Genomic DNA, 18,948 nt, shown 5'->3' with positions numbered 1-18,948 from the left:
AATCGCTTAGATAGTATAAAACTGAATCCCACAAGGTTGTAGAAGCATGACTGAACAGCTTCTGTGTGCATGTATAGGAACTTCTTTTTATACATATAAAAGATGTACCTATGGTTCAATGTAGCGGATTCATAATATGCAAACACATTCTGCTTTTAATATGTATTCACAGCATACATGCTCAAACTTTCCAAGGAGCTGTTACAAGATATGCTCTGAATATGTATTAAGAATAGTACATAATACGTAACTAAAAGTATGATGTTTAATGAATCTATCATTGTAGAAAATATAATATACCATAATAGTTCAGGATAAACTTTTATTATAGATGCATGAATTAAGAATCATATAACCCACATTTTGGCTGAATCTTTATGGGTTTCTTTTTCTGGTAAGAATATATTCCCCCCCCCCCCCCCAAATCATAGTAAATCATTCTTTCTTCCTTCTAGAGTCTAGGGCTTAACCTGAACATATGTACCTGAAAATAAATGGTCAGTCATTTAATCTATATAATAATACTAAATCTACATGCAGAGATCATAGCTTCAATAACTCAACTAATTTATTTTGCATTTGCCTCTTTATCTCCACTTGTGTGTGTGTGTGGTGGGGGTGTGTGCTTCAGCTAAATGATGAATTCTGGAGTGCTTAAAATTTCACAACATTTTAATTGATCCTAATGGAGGCATTGCCCTACTGAGGTAGCACATGAGATAGAATTCATTTTAGCATGCTATTCATTATTTGCGCAACAGAGATATTTTACTATTTAGAAAGCAGCAGAAAAATAGTCTTTTATATGGAAATCATTTTTTTTGTGAAAACATAAAAAAAAAACCTCTGATACCACCACCTATCAACAGATTTTTACTTTAATACTGTTGAGCAAATGCTGTGATTGCTTACAACCCTCTACAAATATATATAAAATATAGATATCAAATAACACTAGGCTAAAATACCACTTGCTTACCAAACTGAATGAAATACTGTAATCTGGAAAAATCTCATTTTTCCTCCCAGTTGTATTTTTCCTATTATATGTACAAATAACATCTGAAATTACAGTAATTGAAATACACTAGTGTGATAAAATTGTTTCCATTTATTCAGTTTGTTTACTCTGTACATCTCAGAGCACTTTTTGTTCAGCTGATATTACTATTTGCTGATTGGTACTTTCCTCATGTGCTTCCTCTTCCACCAGCAATTTCATGCTGATGCCATTCAATCTACTTTGCTGGAAATCTACTTATAAACAAAGGTTAGTCAGAATCTCTTTATACCTATTTCTCTCTCTCTCATGTGTGTGTCTGTGTGTGTCTGCGTGTGTAATCTATGATGGTGCTTTAGGTAGGTGAGCATTACTCATAGCTAGAATTTAGTCTGTAATGCTCCTAATCTGAAAACAAATTGTAAAACTGGTTGTTGTACTTATTAATAATTGCTAAAAGGTAATATTTCAGTCTATTGAGTTACAATATGGCTCTCAGCAGGGCTGTTTGCTTTTATTCTTGCTATTTAATTTGATCCTTGAACTTTTAGCTAATGCTGTAATCTTTGGACATTATGGGTATTATTTGGGTGGGATGTGAGCACAAATTATTTTTATATGCCAATGGTATTTTGGCAATTTTGAGTAAGTACTCTGCTTCTCTGCCTAATTTTATACAGGTAGTACAGTATTTTGGAAAGTACTTTGGTTATTAAATTACTGGGACAAATCTTATTCACTTCCCTTAGGGTCTAACGTATCAACATAGTTATATAAAGAGTTGGGTACTGTGATTTCCACTGACTATATTAAATACTTGGGATGTTATATTCCCCAAAATATTTCTAAACATTTGGAAATAAATATGTTGAAAGTTTTAGAGAAGATTGAATTGGATATAAATAGATGGATTTAGATCCCATTATGTCTGTGGGGTAAAATTAATGTTAATATAACAAATATTGTCCTCCATTTGATTTATGTCCTTAGAAGCATCCCAGTGTAAATACTAAATAAATATTTTCACTAGATTGATAAGTTATTTAGGAAATAGAGAGAAATTTGGGAGTAGTAGCCCACCAAGGCTTTCATTTGCTTAATTGAGATTACTATTTGAGGAATCTCTTTAATTTAGGTCATTTGCAAAATATCATTGGGATTATATTTTATCAGCCATAAGTATGTGGAATGAAAATTTAGTGGAACAAATTCCTTTATGGACTATTTTGGAAAGTCATTATTTATTCCCTTTGTATTCGTGGCAAGTTCTTGGAACAGCATATAGTAGAAAAGGTGTTTTATTTCCAGGAGTGCTGGTGGTGACAAATCTTTAGGCCATATTGAGATGTAGATTGGTTTTGATAATAAGACTCATGAATATTTAACCATTTGGAAAAATCTGAAGAATCCTAAATGGCACTGTATTCCATAAGTCTAGGACCTCTGATTTTTACTAACTTAGGCAACGTAAAAGACTTAGTAAGGCAAGAGAGAAGATCCTTTGTATTTGATCTTAAAAAGTATTCAAGTTATGACGGGTAAATACAGCCTTTCATATAATGTAGTTTCAAATGGTTTAAAGCTTCAAAACTAAGTGCCAGCACTTTGAAGTGGACTACAAATGTACTTGCAGAGAAAATTGAGTAACATAAACATACTGATGTTTTTAACTTAAACTTCAGAAGACTTCCACCAATAGTTTTATGTAGATGCTGAAAAGCACATGATGGAATAATGCAGGACACATTGGCTAGGAAGGTCAACATGTGGTTTCCAATTTTGAAACTCTAAAAGCATCCTAGAGCATGATTAAATCTTAAAAGAAATATTCAAGAAAATATCATAAAACGAAGTTGCTTATTTCTGCTTATTTCTAGGCTCATGGCCATATGGTAGAAACTTCTGAAGTGATACTACCATGAAACTGCAACTACTCTGTCTTCTAAACCCAGCTCAGACAAGTGGTCCAGAAGGGAACATTGGTACTGAAGACACTGAAAGATTCAGAAGAATTGGTAGGATTGCACTGCCCTCATCTCATCCCCTGATGTAAATCACCAGAGTTACCAGGGAGCTTTTCTTCCTACATCTAAATTTAAAGTCTTAAATAGATCTAGATACTGCTCTGAGATTATTATAGTGATAATGAAAAGTAGGTAACATGTTTACTTATTTATCTGATGGTTTCTTAGTTCCAAATACTGCTTAATGGTTTTATTTATTTAAATAAAACCATTAAGCAGTATTTGGAACTAAGAAGCCACCAAATAACTGAGTACTTTGCTGAAGCATTACGTTCCAAGTTTGACATTCAGCATGTTGTAAAATCTAAATTTGGCTCCCCCCCTCCCCAATTTCTTTCAAAACTGCAAGAATTGAATCATTTCTCGGACAAGCACTGATAATCTTTGAGACTGAAATACTCATTCCAACCCTGGTTGATTTCAAACATCAGGTTTTAAAAAGTTTAAGGAACAAATAATACACCTTGTGAAGGAAGGAAGTAGGTATTTATCAAAACTTGAACCTCTCTGTGTTATGGGTATGTTAACTGCATGTTCCTTGCAACATGATACATTCCTTTTTGTTCCAGGCTAGAGTTGATTCCATGCACATTTTAATAAACACAATAAGTTCTTTGCTTTTGTTGTTGAGGCCTTATTTTCTCTGCATCGTCAGATTGCACAAATTGAAAAGATTCATAACACTCAGACAAGATAGTGCACAATATGACTTACTTTCTATTAAAAGTGTAGGATTGTAAACATAATTCCCAACTTGCATTTGTCATCTTAATGTAGTTATGATCATCTAAAAATATATGCTTAAATCCTTTGATTGTGCCTATAATCTGTCTACTAGCTCTAGCTAATACTAATGTCCTCAGTTATTTTGTTTGAGAGGCTTGGTCACCATTTTCACAATGATGTAAAGTAGGAGATTTCATTAGGCTAGCTGTAAAAATATTGAAGAATATCTTTTCTCTTTTCCCCATTTTTCTTTTGTCTTTAGTCTATATATTCAGCAAATAAAAACAGAAACACAGAAAATGGTTGTACAGGTTTGATACATTGTAAGATTTATATGGAAATGACAAAATAGCTCTTTATTCTGTCCTATATTTATTTTTCTGTATTACTATGATGAAGGAATGAGTTCAAATAGGCACTTAATTAAGTTACAAATTTAATTTCCTTTCAAGAATTCAAGTTACAGACAAGGCAGTAAATGAGAAATGCATACTCCCTTAGGATACCAAAGTTGAATACAGTTTGTAACTCAAGCTCAATAGATCCCTTAAAAGGTAGATAGCAGAAAGAGGCTTAGTGGGTAATATGTTAGCAGTATTCATATCCTCAAAGCAAATAGCCATCTCTGATACTCATGTCTGAATATACATATATTCTACATGTAGTCCTCAACTTACAACCACAATTGGGACTGGAACTTCTGTTGCTAAACAATGTGGTTGTTAAGTGAGTCGTGCCCGATTTTACCAACTTTTTTGCCACAGGCAAAAGCAAATCACTGTGGTCAATAAGAAATCACTGCTGCTGTTAAGTAAATCCAGCTTCCCCCATTTACTTTGTTGGAAGCGCCCTGGGAAGGTCGCAAATGATGATCACATGACCCTGGGATGCTGCAACTGTCAAAAAAACATGCTGGTTGTGCCCAAATTTTGATCACATGACTGCAGGGATGCTGTAATGGTCATAAGTGTGAGGACCAGTCATAAGTCACTTTTTTCACTGCCATTGTAACTTCAAACGGTTGTTAAACAAATGGTCGTAAGTCAAGGACTACCTGTATTCCTTCCCCCTTTTCCTACTGAAAAATTCCTACCGATTGAAAACAGAGTAAATATTAAAGGGCCAATTTTTGGCCGATGTAATTTTTCAGGTTGCTGGAAGCAACTGTCTAACATTCTAGTACAAATAAAACCTCAATTTGTGGGGGAGAGATCGTTTGGGAGGATGGGGAGACTCTTAAATCCAAATGCTTTTTAGATTTGAGGGTTCCCCCTCCTTCTCTTCCTTCCTGGAGGTCCACTCCAGCCAACTACAAAGACAGCTCTCTAGGGGATATCACTCTCAGCACCAGCCTTAGAGACAGTTGAAGGGATCTTTTTTCTCACATTGCTCTGTCAGCAAGTAAGTTGGTCAGGGCAGAAGCCACAGTGGGAGTAAAGAAATCACATACCCATTTTTAAGGAGAAGCAGCAAGCAGTGTCTGGAATGCTTCACCAAATAATAGACAAGTCTTTTATTTGGGGGGTGTCTTTGGATGAACATTTTGTTGGTTGAATTCAGTGTCTCCTAAACCAAGATAAAGGAAACTGAGGGTTTAATGTAATTGTGAATATGATGCAATGCTTATATCCATCCTCCCCAAACTCAAGGTATTAATATATTTGATGGGCTTGATGTTTGAAATTAAGTCTAAATCCTTTTCCCATCAAAAACTAAATAACATTTTAAAAGTCAGCATAAGGATATCTATGGCTCATGGATTAAAGAATTGGAACAGCCAATAATGGGACATCAGTGATCGCAGGTGAGGTGTAATTTGGCAGACATGTGCTGTAGAAGTGGAAGATGAGCCCTTCCCATGAAGGATGAGGTAGCTGTGTGGATTAGGCCTTGGTTTACTTGGCTGCCCTCTGTAATAAGGTAGGAACTGGTCCATCTGGGAGTAGCCTTGATCAGCATCTTGTTCTTTAGGAAGAAAAGATAGTTGGGCTGCACTTCCTCCGCATCCTGGAGTGAGAGGACAAGCAAGGAGGCAGAAGCAGTGGGCCATGGCCGCCTTCTGGACAGGACAGTGCATAAAATGCACACAAGCACTTCTCTTTACAGCTGCCCCACAGACGAAACAGGCCCTTAGGCTGAAATGACAAGGGAAGGAGCCAGGAAAGAAGCCAAAAAGCACTTCCCGATTCTACATACGTTATTTTGGGATGAGGTAAGAGAAATGCTAGTCTCCAGCAAAAGTTGTTGCAGAGACTTTCCAATCCGGGAGGCTGCGTCTGGGCCCACCCGGCTCCTGCAAGAGGCTGCCTGAGAGGAGGAGGAGGAGGCGGGCTGCAAGAGCCGCCACAGCGAGGCGGACGCGGGCAGGGTGGGAGAAAGCGAAGAACCGCTTCCGCAAAGTTTTTCCCTCCCAACCGGGGAGGGGAGAGAGAGAGAGAAAGAGAAAGGGTGAGACGTCCCCGAGGATATGTCACGGTAAAGGTGGTTCACATCGGCTTTTCTGGGGAGGCGATGGTTCTTTTCAGTGTCTCTTTTAGCGCCACAGGGGCCTGGCACCTAGGCGGCTTGGTGCTTCTTTGTATTGGCTCTGCGCGTTTGGTGAGAAGGAAGTCGGTGGGAAACCCCGCGCCTGCCCTTAAGTTGCCGGGGCGGTGGGTCTTTGGGGCGGCAACCCTCCTCCCCAGTCTTTTGCCTACCCACGAGTGAGAGGTGGGTGGTGGGTCTGGGTGCCTGGCACCCGTTTGAAAGACTCCATTTCTTTATGCCTTCAGGGTCGCGCGCTAGCCTTGCGGAAAGGAGAGGGGGCTGGCAGATGTCCCAAGCGAGCGAATCTCTTCCTTCGGGGCCTGATGGGCCAGAGCGCGCTACTTCGGCGGAAAGCAGCTGGTTGACTTCGCTCCCTCGCGGTGAGTTGCTGGAAAGTTTCCTTGGAAGTGTGGCGACCTGGCGCCCGGGTTTTGACGGACTGAAGTGGGGTCGGGTGCGGGCGGCCGCGACAGTTTTTCTGGCCCTCTGAAGTTGGCCTCTGCCCGTCCCGCAGAAAGTGCGGGACTCTTCGAGTCACGAGACCGGTTGATGTTGCACGTTTCGCTTCTCCGCGTGCCTTTTCTTTTGCACTTCGAAGTACCAGATGCACGTCCAGAAAAGTCGAGTTCCCCTTTCGGCCCTGCTTTCCTGGCCTTTTGTTTATTGCCTGTTTGGCGAAGCCTCCCACATTCCTAGGCAGGCTGAGGAATGCAGAAGTACATGAAACTTCACTCACCTAATCACTCAGCTTGGGTGGGAAGTTGTGACGCGCTTTTTTTCTCTCCCTGGCCTTCCTCCTGCAAGTATTTGCTTAGGCAGCAGCTCCAGAAGGCAGCATTTGTGCACTGAAATAAATGTGAGTGGTTGGATTTCTTTTATTGGGTTAGATGCTAACTTTGTCTGTTAAACACTGATACGGGTGAAGCAAGAATGGTTGGAGGACTCACCTCTGATAACATCTTATGTATAGTAAGTGCCCTGGTGATAACCCACAAGAAGATAGCTCTTCTATTAATGAAATAAGGGGTTTTAAGCTTTCTTCCTTTTTGAGTCCTGTTGTGTTTTATATTGATTTTCATTATTTTATTCTTGGCTTGGATTTAAAAGATACTAAATGGTGCAACTTGCATTTGAAGAGAAAAGAATTACAGTGTTCTACAACTGTTTAGTAAAAAACTCCTTGGGTGATAGTGATGTAGCAGCAAGATAATCATGGAGAAGAATTAATGAAATGCTTGATGATAATACACTTTCTTCTTTTGTGAGCATTTAACTGGGTTATCTTGCCATCTTGATTTCTGAAGAGCTATTTTAGAGGAAGACCCACTGTATAATATGGGTCATCCATCCACATTAAGTAAGCATAAAATTAAAGTCACTTCCTTAGTTGGATGTAAGTTCTATTAAACACAATTGGACTTATTTCCAAGTAAAACATGCATAGGATTCCATTATTGGCATAGTGAGTGCTGCAGAGGTTAATGCAGCTGGCTTTTCCACACATACATAGTAGCAGTGGTTAAGGGTTATTTTAAAATTTAATCCAAAGTGCAGGGAATCCTGATGAAAATGGCTTCTCCTCCATATTTCAATTAGTGGTTCTTGCCATAACAAGAACTCTGGTCTTTCATTGAGGGAATACATTTTAGTTCAGATCAGGATTGGGGAAGGAAGGGTAATCCTTTACATATAAAAAATGTTCAGAAACTTCATTTAGTGAAAAATGTTTCCTGCTTAGGCATTGAAAGTGGGTTATTACCCTGGTTTTATTAAATCTTCATTAGTAATGTCTTCAGGCTTTAATTAAAGTGTTGTTTTACATTATTGGAATCCTAAATGGCCTGGGATCTCAGTAGCCTATCCTATAGACCAGGGTTTCTCGACCTTGGCAACTTTAAGATGTGTGGACTTCAACTCCCAGAATTCTGGCTAGGGAATTCTGGGAGTTGAAGTCCATATATTTTAAAGTTGCCAAGGTTGATAAATACTGCTATAGATTGTCAACTTCTATACATACCCTTCAGTATGATTCATTTAACCTTCTGAGACCGTGCTGTAGATTCCTATGTTAACTGCGTTTTGATTGATATTTACCAGGAACAGGGCCTCTGTAGTGATGGCACCAATTTTATGGAACACTGGACCAAACCTTTGGTGGTCTTACATTTAGATTTATATTAATTGTCTTTTTTTAAAACAGAAAAATAGTTTCTCTTATGCTTTATTTGCTTGCTGCTATTTCATCTTTTTACTACGAGTTACTATGTCTGATGTACTGATTTGATTTTTTTTTTCAGTGAGTTTTGGCCTGTCTCATTTCATATTTAGTAATTTAAATTTAGACTCTGAATTTTCCAGTCATTACATAAATCAAGTCCTGGAATGTATATTTTCATTGTCAAGGAAGTTCTTCAGACTTTTGTATACCTTAGTATCTTGACTCCTACAGAGATTATAGGATTTTTTTAATGGTATGCTTTCTTCATTAATAAGGTACAAAGAGTTCATCCTTGATACAACTTTGGACATATTTTGTTAGCATATATCCATATCCTTGAAGAATTAGATCGATGTCTTAAAGGATAAATAGCTTTGTGTTTTCTTCTACCCATGTATGGCTATCTGATTTATTTAAAATCCATGGAGTTACAACTACTTAAGAGTATTTTGCACATGGTTAGAGATTTTGTCACACTTGCCGGTGGCATCATGGATATTATATAACATTCTGCTGAGAAAGGTAACTTGATGCTGATCCAAATATCTTTTTGATGGTAAGGAAAAGGCATTTCTTTTTCCCAGTAATTAGATACAGTTTTAATCCTGCTATTTGATGCTACTTTTATGATGTGTGTGTTTTACATTTTAACTGTTAGCCTATTGTAAAATCACCCTAGATTCATACTGCAGTATGAAAATATTAGAGTGACAAACTGTCCAACAAACGGTTTCAGAGAAAAGAAAAAGCAAAGTGTAGTATTTTAGTGTCAGTCCATTGTGGAACTACAACCAGACCTTTTCATCACAGATTTGTATCTTATATACTACTGTCTATTTCCCACTCATATAATTCTAATAAATATTTAAACAATATTGCAAGATATTACTTGTAAGTACTTGCAAGATGCTACTTTGAAGATCTAAGATTGAAAGGGATGGCATTAAAATAGGCTCTGGAGAGGACTCAGTGATATTTAGGATAAATGACTTCAGGTTATTTACAGAGTAGTATCACACTTTATCTGACAGACTTGCACAGCCAGGTGATTTGGTTGAGTTCATGTTATAACTTTATGTCCCAGTCCACTGCTTTAATAATCTTCTTGCCTTAGTCTAAACTGGGTCTTAACAATTACCCAAGGAATCATGCATCAACATGCCACTTGTTTATAATCTTTCCCCAACACTAGGTTCTGCCCCTGTCTGATACAGTAAGGAGAAGCCACTCTGCAGTCACCAGATTGAACTGTAGCCAAGTTATTTGCCAGATTTAAATTTCTGTTCTGGGGGGGGTAGTTTCTAATCTCAGTTCTGCATTAGGAACCCATCTGGGTATCTGAAAGAGAGCTTTGTACTTTTTCGCAGGTAGCAAAATTGTTCTTTATAAAGAAGTTGAGCAGTTGTCTTTGTGGCAAACAGCTTGACTGCAGCAAAGATCTAGTTCCTGTTTTCTGTGAAATCTTAGAACCGCTACGGTCTTTTGGTCTGAGGAGGAAACACGGCTCAATTAAGCAGTTTTCCTTCTAGAGGATTGAAAGACTTCTCCTAGGGATTCGAAACAGGCAACTGGTTCAATTGGTGGATTTTCTTTGTGCCAACTATGAGTCTTATGTCTGGTAGAAAAGACCAAAACCTTTTCAATAACTGATGGCCACCGGCTGTTTTTGCAGTGTTGTACAAGGGCCTTAAGAGCTCTCCTTAAGTAACTTTGAGTCAGTGACAGAATAGTGGCATTATCTACATGGAGCAAGATAGCAGCAGATGCTTTTTTGCCAGTTTTGATGCATGTTTTATCAAGTTTTTGAAAGCATCTTAACTGTGAACTTACATAGACACTAAACAAAAATGGAGCCAACATGCATCTTGCTCTATTTGGTTTGCTGTTGAGATCAAGTTGGAAAACTGCCCAACATCTTACTTTAAGTCTAATGTTGGTATACAGCTTATAGCCTAATAGTAATAATCTTTTGTCAAGCATTAAAGTTCTTGAGTTTTTCCAAACAAGAGCTTTCAGAATTGAATCAAAAGCTGCCTTTGTAGAATTCCACAAATTCTACAAATCACGTTAAGTTGCATTTGCTCATGTGTGTGTCAACTAGATGTTGGAGCACTAGGTGGTGGTCTGTGGTGGATCTGCACTCTCCAAAGCCTGGCTATGTACCTTCAATTATTCTTTCCTCCTCAAAGCAATTGCACAATTTCCTGCATACTTGTCTTGCATGGAGTGTGCTAATTATATTTAATAAACGGATGTGTAGTTTGTAGGATCATTTGTGTTATCAGTTCTTCTGTTATAGCCAATTTAAGATTTTTTTTTACCCCAGTGAGCACACCAGCCACATAAGCAACATGTTTTTAACAACAATTTTATACGGTTTTTGATTCAGAGTTCTAATCTAATTGCACCTTGAGTATACTTCTCAATTATGGTGCAGACTGCTTAAAGGTATTCACAGGTGACCAACACTGGCTTCTCACTAAGGGAACAGGGAGGTGCCTGTTTCCTAACTGGTGCTACTAGAAACATGTTCTATTGTCTTTCCCATTCTAGGAACGCTGCCTGTTAATGTAGTTACTATGGGAGAGGGTAAGCTCAGAAAGTCAACTTTGAATATTAGATAGAACAATTATTTAATGTAATTCACCAGTCTCCATTCATTCTCACCTTCCCTCCATCTAATGTTTCTATGCATCAGTCACACTAGTAAGACATAGCTTACAGTAATTACTTTTGTTTACCTAACAAGTGTTCAGTTACAGGTTACACATATAAAATCAGATTTATGAACCTGAATTTTTCTGCCTAGTTGTTCCTACTCAGAAATGTTTCAAATAGTGGAGTTGATATAACCAATTCATCCCTTGGGGCGGGTGTAAGAGGAGTGGATAGCCAGTCACACTCTCCATCTGTTGAAATGAAAGCCAGTGGGGAGATGTTGGGACCTAGAGTGTGTTGTTGGTGACAAAGCTGAAGAGAGATGGAGAGCTAAATTGTAGAGTTGAATTAACTACATCTTTTTCCCAACTCATCTTGTACAGCTCAATAAAACAGTGTGCTGGGCTGACCAGCAGTTTTTCAGTTAGTCCAGTTCTGCATATTATAACAATTTTAACTGGCTTTTTGGAAGGAGGATGTTAAGAGTATAATGTTCTGACCTCTGAAACATTTTCTTCAGATACTGGTGTTCCAAAATAGCTTTAATTATCAGTAACAATTTGGCTGCTGATTGCTGGGCCTCATTTCTCATGTCCTTCCAGCTATTCAGCCCATTTTTGATGCAGAATGACTGGTATGGAAGGTCTTCTGTTCAGTTTCTGTTCAATGTGGCATTACATCTTTAATTGTATTATTTGCAAATAAATGGGTTGAATTAAGCTGATCTTGTGTCTTTCATAAACAGAAACTGAACGTGTTCATGGAGGCTACTTTTTGGGTGCTCTGTTTGCCCTTCCATATTTTGTCTTGCGATAGCTGAGATACTCACTGTACTGGAATTACAGTGGCCACACTCCATTTGTCTGGTACATGTGCTGACTGTTTATGTGAGTGAACAATGATGCAAGACTAGGGCTCACCAGTCAGCATTTACCTTTAATAGCTCAGCTGAAATGAAGTCATTACAAGGAGCTTTACTTGGCCTCACCTGATCAATTAGTTGCCTGATCTTGCTTACAGAAACTGTGGACCAACTTTATAATTGGCCTAACTCTAAAAAGGAATGTATTTTTATTTTACTAGGCAAGAATGTGTGACTCCCGCATATTTACTGGCATGCACCTGATGTAAGGCATCAAAAGGATAAGGAGTCATCGTGTTTGTAGATTCAGTGAGACATTGATGTTTTAATGTACATTACTTCTTTTTTCCCCAGTAAGTTTTTGTACTTTTTTTTGGTTTCAGTCAGTACATTGACTGAATTAATGGTGGGATTCCTTTTACAGCTATTGATGATGTCAGTAAATAATTTTTTTTTTAATGACCAAGCACTCATGATAAAATCTGCTTCTCTCAGATGGTCATTACATTTGACCCTCTTGGGCCCTGCATTGACTGGTATCTTATTAGATATTTCTTTTGGGTACAACATGGGTGACAGAAGAGTATCAGGATTATCTGTCAATAATTTTTTAGTTTCAGTATCTATGGTGTTATATTGCACAATACCATCAAATAATCGATGTTTGAGAATTGAGCCTTGACCAATATGTAAATTGATCTGGGTGATTACTTTGGATTACTCCCATTCAGGATGGAGAGGGGGTCCACCTGTTTCTCAGGCTAAGGTGAGAGTCTTATTTCTGTCTGGTAAAACTGCTGATTGGCTGCTACTGTATTGTGCTGGACTACCATCATCAATTTATCAGATGTACTGTCCTCTTCAGCATGCATAGATTCCACTGGGGGTTCTGTCCCAGTGTTGTCTGTCATGTCATCCACCAGCATGCTAGTGAGTTATTCCAGAGGAATCATGGAGCATGTTAAATAATATAACACCTTGGTTGTATGCTGCTTATTCTATGGGAGGAAAAAAACCCCTCATTTCATGTAGCCTGACTATTATTCCTTGATTCTGTTTGCGTCATCATTGGAACCAGAGTAGCAGTTTTCTGAACCTTAGACCTGATATTTTCAATTTCTCTGAAAGACTGAGAGAATTCTTGCATCTTCTTTGCTTTGTTTGAGGTGTCATGTTATATCTGGTTAACTAGCATTCTACACCCATATGTTGCTAGAATATTCTTCTTCTCCAAATAATGGTATTTGGTTATTTTATAATCTGTGGAGTTTTATTTTACTCTTATACCCCAGGGCCTTGTCATTATCTTTTCTGGTTAGATATATTGTTATCTCCCTTACTTTCTTCATGTCCTCCAAGCGTCTTACTTACGCTTGGCCACCTCTTGGCTAAATCTTTATATAAAAAGTTCAAAGGTATTCTTACCTTCATCTTTTCATTCATTTGATGGAATTTTTCAAAAAGACTTACAGGTAGCCCTTGGCTTATGACCATTCATTTAATGACCATTCAAAGTTATGAAGGTGCTGAAAAAAGTGACTTATGACTGGTCCTCACACTTACGACCATCACAGCACCCCTGCAGTCATGTGATCAAAATTCAGGCTGTTGGCAACTGGCATGTATTTACAACTGTTGCAGCATCCTGGGGTAACATGATCGCCATTTGTGACCTTCCTGGGGGGCTTCCAACAAACAAAGTCAATGGGGGAAGCAGGATCCACTTAATGGCTGCAGTGATTTGTTTGATGACCGCAGCAAAAGTTGTAAAATTGGGTGTGACTTACTTAATGACTGCATCACTTAGTGATGTAGGTTCTGGTCCCAATTGTGGTTGTAAGTTGAGGACTACCTGTATCAGCGTCTCAGTTATGAGAAAGTTTGCTTGGTTAAGATCTCCATAGTATCAGTGCTGATTGTATTTCCTGTGGACTTTACTTCCTCTTATATCTGAGAAGTCTTTGAGGACTTCCATTTTCATGGTTGGAATTGATGGATGTCTTGCTTCAAAGTTTAAATTGTTGGACAATTGTTCTAAAACAGAGAATTTGTTGCTAGGAAAAGGCACTACCAAACTCAGAATCTTTATTTGTGAGAAATTGATCTATTTTTTGTTTCTATCCACCATTAGAAAGTTCATTGCTGTTTTCTAGTGCCTACAGTATGTGGAAGAGATCTAAATTCTTCCAGCCAACTCCATACAGTTGTCAGCATAATTTTTAAAAACTTTAGTAATCTTGGTAATAACAATTTAATGTCAGATAGCCTTGTAGCTTGTGGGTCTGGTGTTTTGTCTTTTCTCTTACTAAAAATAAAATGTATCTACGGAGCTTTGTGATCAGTACTGCTACAACAGTATTTTCCCAAATCCCAAGTGGGATTTGCTAATCATAATACACTGTTGTTTCTATTAACTGCCCTAGTTGCCAGTTTCCAGGCATAATTAAAGATGCTTGTACTTACGTATAACACCCTCAACATTTTTGATAGGATAACTGAGGGACTGTTGCCTCCCTTATGAATCTGCCTATAATTTTAGATATGCTATTTCAGAGTTCCATCATGAAAACAAGTAAATTGCTGGGAACATAGGTCACGACTTCTCTGTGTCAGCACTAATCGTTGAAGACTCTCCCTTGATATTTTCTTTGTTTACTTTTTGGTGGATTGTTTAAGAAGTTGTGTTCTACTTAACTAGCTCTTCTATCCTTTCCAGGTTTTTATTTTGGTGGCTGATGTGTTTGACGTTTTTTAGACTAGATCTAGGGAGACCCACATTCAGGTCCACTCTCAGCTCACTAATAGTTATCGTTTCAGAGATAAAATGAAGGAAAACCTAAGTCATCTTGAGCTCTTGGGATAATTATGAGATATAAATCTAAATAATAAATAATAATAATTTTAAATTGTGAATGGCTTGGGCTTCCTGCTTGGGGTTGAAATGTTACTATGTAAATAGAGGTCTGTAGAGTTTGACATGAAAAACAATAGTTCTTCATCTTTATAGCTGGGTGGGAGAATGGTACAGGACAGCTGACTGCTTTGGTGAGCTGTGTGGCCATATAGTTTTCTCTTCCGGGTCTTGAGTGCTGATTTGAACCTGAGCTGAATATTAATCAGGAGAACTAGAACAAAGAAGTAGAGTAGCACAATTTTTAAAATTGTATTTGTTTCTTATTTATTCCTCCTCTCCTAAGAGGGTGTTCCTGTGTTTGTTTAAAAATAATTGTTTCAGATAGCAGAAGAGCCATCGAGACACTTAGCTAGGGATCTGTAATCTGTTGTAAACTATCCTGAATGATAAATTAGTGCTGTTTTTCCCAGTTTTGGAAGAATTCATACATAACTGCATTTAATATTTTTTAAGGAAATTTTATTGCACAACATCTAATGGGACATAAGGTAAACAATCTGATATCCTGCAGGTGTATTTTACTTCAATCCTAATCCCATTTTACATTGCTAGTGTGAAAGGAAGTACGAATGTAGCATCCTAATTTAAAATAATGATTCTCATTTAACTTAGCTTTGGGGGGGCAAAACAATTTTTTCTAAATGTAAAAGTTTTTTTTTTCCCCCTATGGTATCAGTATGAGTACGCTGATAGTATTAAAGCTCAAGTTTCATAATTACTCTTATTTTCAAGTTCCTCTATCACACTGGTTCTCAATGGGGGTGGTGGGAGGATGCGGAGGGGCGGTGGGCATGTTTTGGGCGGTAGGGGGGCGGTGGGCATGTTTTGGGCGGTAGAGGGGCGATGAGCATGTTTTGGCATTCGAACTTAATTTTAAAACTCCCAAAAAAAATTATTAAATTGATTAACTGGTTTACACCATTTGTACCAGCAATAAAACGAACTTACGCGACGGCTGCCCTCACACACTTCTAAGAATGGTGAGACGAATTTGTATTCTAGGTAGGCTGACCTTGAAGAACTCGACACTACGATTCTTCTCCGATCCCAACCAGCACAGCGCATGCATCAGCTGTTTTCCCACGTGATTAATCGCAGTGCGTGCGTCAGCTGTCTTCCCACGTTGTGGGAAGTGTCGTCAATACAGTTCCACGTACTTGAAGTTTGGATTTGTTCGAATTAAATTACTTAAAATTTTTGCCTTTTATAATTCAGTAACTCCCCCCCCCCCCCATACCCTAAATTACAGGATTTTCACAAAGGGTGGTGTTGAAAAATTTTCCGCTCCTTAGGGGGGCGGCAGCTTCAAAAAGGTTGAGAATCACTGCTCTATCATACTGTACTGGCAACTGGTTTTAATATAAAGTGTAATAGGGCTTCCCACAATTCTTGAATAAATTACTGAAATTACTCAGATTTATTAACTTCTGCTGTTTTGGGTTCTCAGTAATACCGTTTGACAATCCTGATTATCTGATATTGTTCATCTTTGTTCTAATACTCTTATGAATTTCTGGAAGACTTAAACTGTTAAATGTTCTGAAGAAGTAATTCTGCATTTGGTTTCAGGTACATAATTTCAGTTGAGATGATTAATATTTGTGTAGCAATGACATTTATACATTTTTCCTGAACTCCAAACCTGCAACCTCATTTTTTATCTTAGACATTCTTATTTTATAACAATCTTTGTTTTTTGGATTTTTTTTTCTGGCCACAACCAGCATTTTAGTAGAATGAAAAAATCAAATATTCCTTTGCATTTTCTACTGTAGTCATTGTAATGCTTGAGAGGCAAGCATCTTTTTGCAGTTTAAAATATTATTTACTTCTTTAGCAGTGTATTAACTACTCTGGAGCTTTTGAAATCTGTGTAGTTCCACCTGCAACTTTTCCATGTGGAGTACATTATTTAACTGAGCTGAAACTATATAAACATTTTAGTGGTATTATCTCAAATATACCTCCTAAATTTAGCTACTTCATAAAAACCATGCAGTATTATATCTAGACAATTCAAGTTTGGGGCATTTGTAGCTGAAGGTATATGAGCTGAAGACCATTTTGAAAGGTGACCATATAAACATACTTGGAATTAGAGGATTTTTTTTTAATGTGACATTTTTAAAAAGTATGAATATTTGGGTGGAGCAATAGCTGACTCCTAATTAGAAAGTTCCAATTCTATGTTTATATATTGCACGATATACTTAAACATTTTAGCTAGAATCAGTATGTCAGACTCACATATTTAGCTAGCTCAAACATGCTTGATGCTCCCCAGATATTCAACATGGCATAGCTAAGAATCTTAATTGTAATCAAAGACTGAAGTCATTATCAAATAGATGATTGCCCTTTGACAGATGAAGTTTCATTTCCTTCTTTTTAAGCCCTCTTACTTTATGTAAGTGCCTTTTTTTCCTGCTCTTCTTATGGCTTAATGGAAAAATCTATTTTGTGCTCTCATGCCAAATGCTAGTGGCAGTTATTTATTGACATTTTCAGCATTCCTGCCTTTGGAAACTCTAGCTTTCTCTGTATTTCCCATGGCTTTAAGATTCTAAATTCACGTTGATGAATTTTAGAGAGTCAGGTTTAGCTACTATTGAACCCTCCTTGCATTATCTTAAGCACGCACATGCATGCATAGATGACACTTATACACAGATGACACTTATACACAGATACACAGACACAACTGAGTCATGTCAAGCCTTTGAGAAGATATGGCTCTTTAAGAAGCAGGTGAAATGTCTTCCAGGTATCAGTGGAAGAGAATATATGTAGCTCAGGGTTGAACTGTGGAGTCTCTGAGCTTGTTTGTTTGCTTGCAGACATTTCATTACCTGATTAGGTAACATCATCAGTGCATCACAGATGATGCTAACTAGTTGGGTAATGAAATGTCTGCAAGCAAACAACCAAGCTCAGAGAGCACCAAGGACTCTACAGTCTTCCAAGTAGTTTGCATAGCCTGGAGTTCCTCAGCACTTGCACACAGAAATCTCTTGTTACCTAAGACTTAATTATTACATTTTTATTATTTGGACCCATGAACAAGAGGCTTTGGCAAAGCTCCACAAGGACAAAGTACTTTTCTCCATTCATCAACCTGCGATAGATTAATATGTGCAAAAAGTTAATTTTATGGACATTGCTGTGAAGCTAAATAATGGACATATAAGGACTTAACAACAAAATAAAAATGACCACTAGGTATAGACACATGCTTATTGTTTCCATCAAGAATATACCACAAAATTCATTACTGGCAGTCAGGTTTTAGATACACCCATGTTGTTCTGATCTATCTGAGAGACATGTAACTAAAGAATTTAAATTGGGACTTCCGGTGGGGGACTAATGGCTGCTTAAACTATTCCTTTGTCTGGGAATCGACATCACAGTTGTGGGGGCTAGAGCAGGATCCCTGTAGCCTGAAGAATTCTCTGGATGTAAAGGAGAATCCATGAAATCAACCCAGATGCTCTCTGGACAGCCGTTTCTTGGGAGGAGACCCCGAAGCAGAAGTCTTTGTGATTGACTTGTGGTGAGCAGCTGGGAGACAGGGCTTTTCCATCATGTTTGAGGCTGTGGTGTAGCCAAAATATAGGACACTAAAGCTGACCACCTCATTTATAAAACACATTTTAAATGGTCTATTACTCTTTCAGATGAAGAGAGGTTTTTTTCAGCAACAGATAAGGATATCTTCTTGGTGCTTTTCATATTTTCAATGCTTACTTAAAAAAAACAACTGATTTGGACTTTGGGATTTATATATTGAGCAAAGATTCGAAGGGCTGAATTATTGCATCTTTTTATAAAACAAATGAATTTGTTTTTTGGACTTTAGAAAGTTAATTTTGTTGAATATGTACTTGTGAGATTCAAGCTTCAGATTTCTGGTTAAAGATTTCGGCAGGAAAGCTGCTTTTTTTCACTTTGCTGTGATGCTGATGCTGGAGGAGCTTTGTAAATAAAAGTACTCTGAGACCTTGCTTTTTACCCATTTTT

General features: G+C 37.8%; 1 protein-coding gene across 4 annotated transcripts in view; it reads left to right on the top strand.

Moving 5' to 3' along the window:
* The first annotated feature begins 6,054 nt into the window (after nt 1–6,054).
* MDFIC (MyoD family inhibitor domain containing) overlaps nt 6,055–18,948 on the top strand; it is a 67,883-nt gene continuing 54,989 nt past the window's right edge. Inside the window, exons 1-2 of one of the 4 annotated variants that reach the window (XM_088141711.1) lie at nt 6,055–6,198; nt 6,522–6,656. In XM_088141711.1, coding sequence (XP_087997837.1) covers nt 6,563–6,656 — 94 coding nt within the window. In that variant the 5' untranslated portion in view covers nt 6,055–6,198; nt 6,522–6,562. Of the gene's footprint in view, nt 6,349–6,521; nt 6,657–18,948 lie in introns of all 4 variants that reach the window. The other 3 variants (XM_088141708.1, XM_088141709.1, XM_088141710.1) reach the window with 3 other exon arrangements.

The sequence above is a fragment of the Python bivittatus genome, unplaced genomic scaffold (assembly GCF_059951505.1).
Source record: "Python bivittatus isolate LINGU-HERP-01145 unplaced genomic scaffold, Pbiv_v1 ctg000330_np1212, whole genome shotgun sequence".
Classification (NCBI taxonomy): Eukaryota; Metazoa; Chordata; class Lepidosauria; order Squamata; family Pythonidae; genus Python; species Python bivittatus.
This window is presented reverse-complemented; position numbering and strand designations above follow the sequence as displayed.